The sequence below is a fragment of the Myotis lucifugus genome, unplaced genomic scaffold (genome assembly GCF_000147115.1).
Source record: "Myotis lucifugus unplaced genomic scaffold, Myoluc2.0 scaffold_169, whole genome shotgun sequence".
NCBI lineage: Eukaryota > Metazoa > Chordata > Mammalia > Chiroptera > Vespertilionidae > Myotis > Myotis lucifugus.
In genome coordinates, this window is record NW_005871217.1 from 2,867,603 (window position 1) to 2,872,117 (window position 4,515).

The window sequence follows — 4,515 nt, forward strand, 5'->3', positions numbered from 1 at the left end:
AATGACATCTGAGCTGTGCCTTAAAGGAAGAGTGAAGGTTAGATAAAAGGCAAAGAAAATGGGAGAGTGCATTTCAAGCAAGAGAACTGTTTGGGCAAAGATAGATCTCAGGACCTTTGCCTTTTATCATTGACTTTTTAAAAATATATTTTATTGATTTTTTTACAGAGAGGAAGGGAGAGTTAGAAACATCGATGAGAGAGAAACATCGATCAGCTGCCTCCTGCACACCCCCTACTGGGGATGTGCCCACAACCAAGGTACATGCCCCTGACCGGAATCGAACCCGGGACCCTTCAGTCTGCAGGCCGACGCTCCATCCACTGAGCCAAACTGGTCAGGGCAGGACCTTTGCCTTTTAAAACTCTTTACTATGGAAATGATACATCTCCACTCAAGAAGAGAAAATAGTACTTAAAATACACACCTACCCTTCACTCAGCTCCCACATTAGTCAAGATTTTACTTGTTTATTTTGAAAGAAGGCAAGCAGTTAGGGGTGAGAGAAGTGTGAGCTAATATTTCTTGAAGTAATAAAAGAAGAAGCACCCAGTTAAGCTTGTTCAATAGAGGGGTGCCCATGCACCCTCTGTAAGGGCATCATATGGCCCAGCAGCACAGGGCCCACATGGGGCTGCAGTGGGGTATTGTGGGCAACAAACTGCTAGCATTTTGGTCGCTGTCTGTCTCCCTCTCACTCCTGATCGCTCTCTCTGTAGCCATATGGAATCAATTCAGTGATCACCACCTTCCCTGGGATCCAGCTGGAGTCGCCATCTAAGTTTCCTGCAGGACCTCCTCAGGGAGTCAGTCCCCCAAACCTTCCAGGCTACAGCCTCTCCCAGCTCTAAGGGCACCGAAGGAAGGGCATCCTGAGGGTGAGGGAGCAACATGGAAGGACCCAGTACCCATCAGCTCGCTAATCCCTGTTTCCATTGATCGGCACCCTGTATGCCAGGTGCTATCCAGGCATCGCTTTCCGGGCTTTGTCCACGAATCCTCACCACAATCCCAGAAGATGTGGAATAGCATTGCCCCATTGGATAGCAACCTGAGCCTAACTTTGGCACAGCTCCCGTAGCCCTGACTGTGACCAGGAATCTGCTGGTGTGTAAGCTCCTGGGCAGAGCCTCTAGGGCAGCAGTTGCCAACTGGTGGTCTGTCGACCACTGGTGGTCCGTGAGGTCTGAAAGGTGGCCAACGCTGCCCTAGGGGATCCTTCTGACCAAAAGCAAGCAGGGCTGGGCACTCGGAAAAATGATCTATCTACATGGTTCCCGTCCTCCCAGCTCTGCCACTGCCATTGAGGAGTGCCCCTCTGGTGGCTCTGGGGCCTCTTTGGTGTAGAAGATGGGGTCATCGCCTAGGCATCATGAGGTGGGTAGGAGGAGCTGCAAATAGAGGAGACAGGCAAGGTTGGAAATAGCTGATGCTCATTGGCTTTTTCTGTGTCAGTAAGAAATGCTTTTGGGGCTTAAACTATAAGGAAATGTATTGACTGATTGTGAAGTCTAGAGGGAGAGGGTCGTCATGCTGGTTTACTTCTTCAATAAAGTATCATCAAGGACACAGTCCCCCCATTCCTGATCCTTTTAGCAGAATGTGGGTGTTCCTAGGTTTGGGGTTGGGACAAGTCAGTCCTTCCTCAGAAGAGCTGGTAACAATTGTGTTAAATAAAGTTGTTTTGGTGCCTAAGCCCCCAGGCTAATTTGTGAGCTCCTTGAGGGCAGGGTCTGTGTTGCTTTTCATAGCCCCAGTGCTATGCCCAGTGCCTGTTACACAAAAGGTGCCCAGTCATTCATTCATTTGTTTTTTAAATATATTTTTTATTGATTTCAGAGAGGGATAGAAAGATCAATGATTATAAAGAATCATTAATTGGCGCCTCCTGCATGCCCCACACTGGGGATGGAGCCCGCAACCCAGGCATGCTCCCTAACCTGGAATCAAACTGTGACCTCCAGGTTCATAGGTCGATGCTCAGTCACTGAGCCATGCCAGCCAGGCCATTCATACATTTACTCATTCAACAATTCTCGCTTGCTAAGTGCCATGATGGAGGAAAAATCAGGGTCCATGGCACATAGCCCAGCCTGTGGGGTGGGAATGGGGTCAGCAAACACTCTCTTGAGATCTTTACATCTGACATGAGTCCCTGAACACAGAGGCCTCAGCTCAGCAGGCCTTGAAGGCTTTCATTCATTAGCAACCAGGGTGGGAAGGTCAGCCAAAGCGCATGGGGCTCACAGTTTGATTACTGCTTACTGAATACCTGTCATGTGCCAGGTCTCTGGTAACAGAGAGTAATCACACCTCTTGCCTGCAAGTGCCCCCAGGCCAGTCAGGGACAGTTCATTTCAGTGCTGGGCGATGAGTAAGCACTTGTGGCCATGGTGGAGAGGCACCTCCCCAAGCAGGGCAGGGCAGGGCAGGTAGGAGGAAGGGCAGTCTGCACTGCCTACCAGGAGCAAGTGGCCCTTTAAGCAACGCAAGGAGGAGGGTCACCTGGCCCAGAGGCTGGACTGGGGTGGACAGTGAGTGAAATTCCTTCGTGAGGATGGCGAGCTGATGCGGGCAGAGCAGGTCACAGGCCCCCAGGGCTGCTGCTGTTTGGTTTGCACTGTTGTATCTCCAGTGATCGCTAGGTTGTTTTGTGGTGATGCAAGATTCAATTTCTGGGAGGCTCTGCCTTTCCACGTCTTCACTTTGCCTAGTTTGGGCTTGGGAGCTCCTGTATTTTATCCTCTCTAACTGTTTGTCCAGAGAAGTGGTGCCTTAATGTTTTGGTTGAGTCATCTCATGACCTCTTTTAATTTTTTAATATTTAGAGAGTGATAGAGAGAAGGAAAAACAGAGAGAAATCCCAAAGTGAGAGAAACACAGCGATTGGTTGCCTCCTGCATGAGCCCTGACCAGGGCCGGGGCCAGGAAGGGGCCTGCAACTGAAGTACCTGCCCTTGACTGGAATACAACCTGGGAACCTTCTGTGTGCAGGCTGACGCTCTATCCACTGAGCCAAACCAGCTAAGGCTCATAACCTTCTTCCTGTCGGTGTCCATACCACTGACAGTGTCCCAGATGATGAATATCATTGTCCAAGAAGGGACAGCAAAATACCCCTGGACGGCTGCGTTTTGGACAGCCTCAGGATCTATTCCATCTCTGTGACCATAGAAGAGGGGGTGGTAAGGTTCCGGTGCATGCAGAACCATGGAGCAGCCCTCAGTGCGGGGAGTGGAGCCGCAAAGTGTGCAGTGCGATGACCCACTGGGTTCTTGTCAGGGGCCGGGTTAGTCCTGGTGGACTCCACTTTGCCCTTCACCTGGCTTTAGGCTGCCGCCTCATCTGGTTATAGCTCCCCAGGAGTCTCCTGATGGCACCCTTGACTTCCTTGTTTCTGAGGCTATAGATCATGGGGTAGAGCATGGGAGTTACATTGGTGTAGATTAAGGACACGATCTTGTCCTGTTCTGGGGTGTAGCATGACTTGGGGCGAATGTAGATGAATATTGCACAGCCATAGTGCAGAAGAGAGACCAGCAGGTGCCCGGCACAGGTGGAGAAGGCTTTGCTCCTGCCCTGGGCTGAGTGGATGCTGAGGATGGCGGTGATAATGAATCCGTAGGAGAGCAGTATCAGTAAGAAGGGAATCAACAGGATGAGCGTGCAGACCACGAAGACAGCAATCTCATTGGCTCGTGTGTCTGAGCAGGCCAGGAACAGCACAGCAGGGATGTCACAGAAGAAGTGATTGATCTCATGGGACTGACAGAAGGGCAAGAGGAATATCAGGGTGGTAAGAGTGAGTGAGAGTGCAAAGCCGCTGACGCACGCCAGAGCCAGCATCTGCAGACAGAGGACCCTGGTGATGATGAGTGTGTAGCGCAGGGGCTTGCAGATGGCCACGAAGCGGTCGTAGGCCATCACAGCCAGGAGGAAACACTCTGCTCCTCCCAGAGCGATGAAGAGGTGCATTTGCAGAGCACAGCCCAGCATGGGCATCCGCTGGCTGCGGGACAGGAAATTGGCCAGCATGTTGGGGACAATGACCAATATATAGCAAATTTCAATGGTGGACAGATTGCGAAGAAAGAAATACATGGGGGTCTGGAGGCAGGAGTCAATGAGGGTGATGAGCACAATGGTTGTGTGGCCTGCTAGGGTGACAAGATGCATGATTAAAAAGAGTCCAAAAAAGAAGATTTGCAGTTCTGCCAGATCCCCAAAGCCCAAGATAATAAACTCTGAGCTTAAGGTGTGGTTTTCCTGCAGCGGGGCCATCCTATATTCCCCTGTAGAACTCCTGGGCTGGAAAAGGCAGTTTTCTAGCAATTGTCCAAGTTGTGGGAGACTCTGCAGCCCTTTCCACAGATGAGAGTGTAGCCACCTCTCCAGGGCCTCCAACCCACTTTGCCAGGCTTGGCCCTGGTCTACGTTCTATGAGCTTCTTACATTCTGCCCTGTGCTCAATGAGAATAAAGAACTGCTTTTGTGATGTCATTTTAGTTCACCTGT

General features: G+C 50.8%; 1 protein-coding gene across 1 annotated transcript; it reads right to left on the reverse strand.

The window, feature by feature from the left end:
- Positions 1-3,318: 3,318 nt before the first annotated feature.
- Positions 3,319-4,281, reverse strand: LOC102443339 (olfactory receptor 10V1-like). Its single transcript, XM_006096208.1, has one exon. It carries the CDS (start codon positions 4,279-4,281, stop codon positions 3,319-3,321), a length of 963 nt encoding a protein of 320 aa, XP_006096270.1.
- Positions 4,282-4,515: the final 234 nt, after the last annotated feature.

Coding starts and splice junctions, on each gene's coding strand:
- LOC102443339 (XM_006096208.1), bottom strand. CDS start 4,281: ATGGCCCCGCTGCAGGAAAACCACACCTTAAGCTCAGAGTTTATTATC.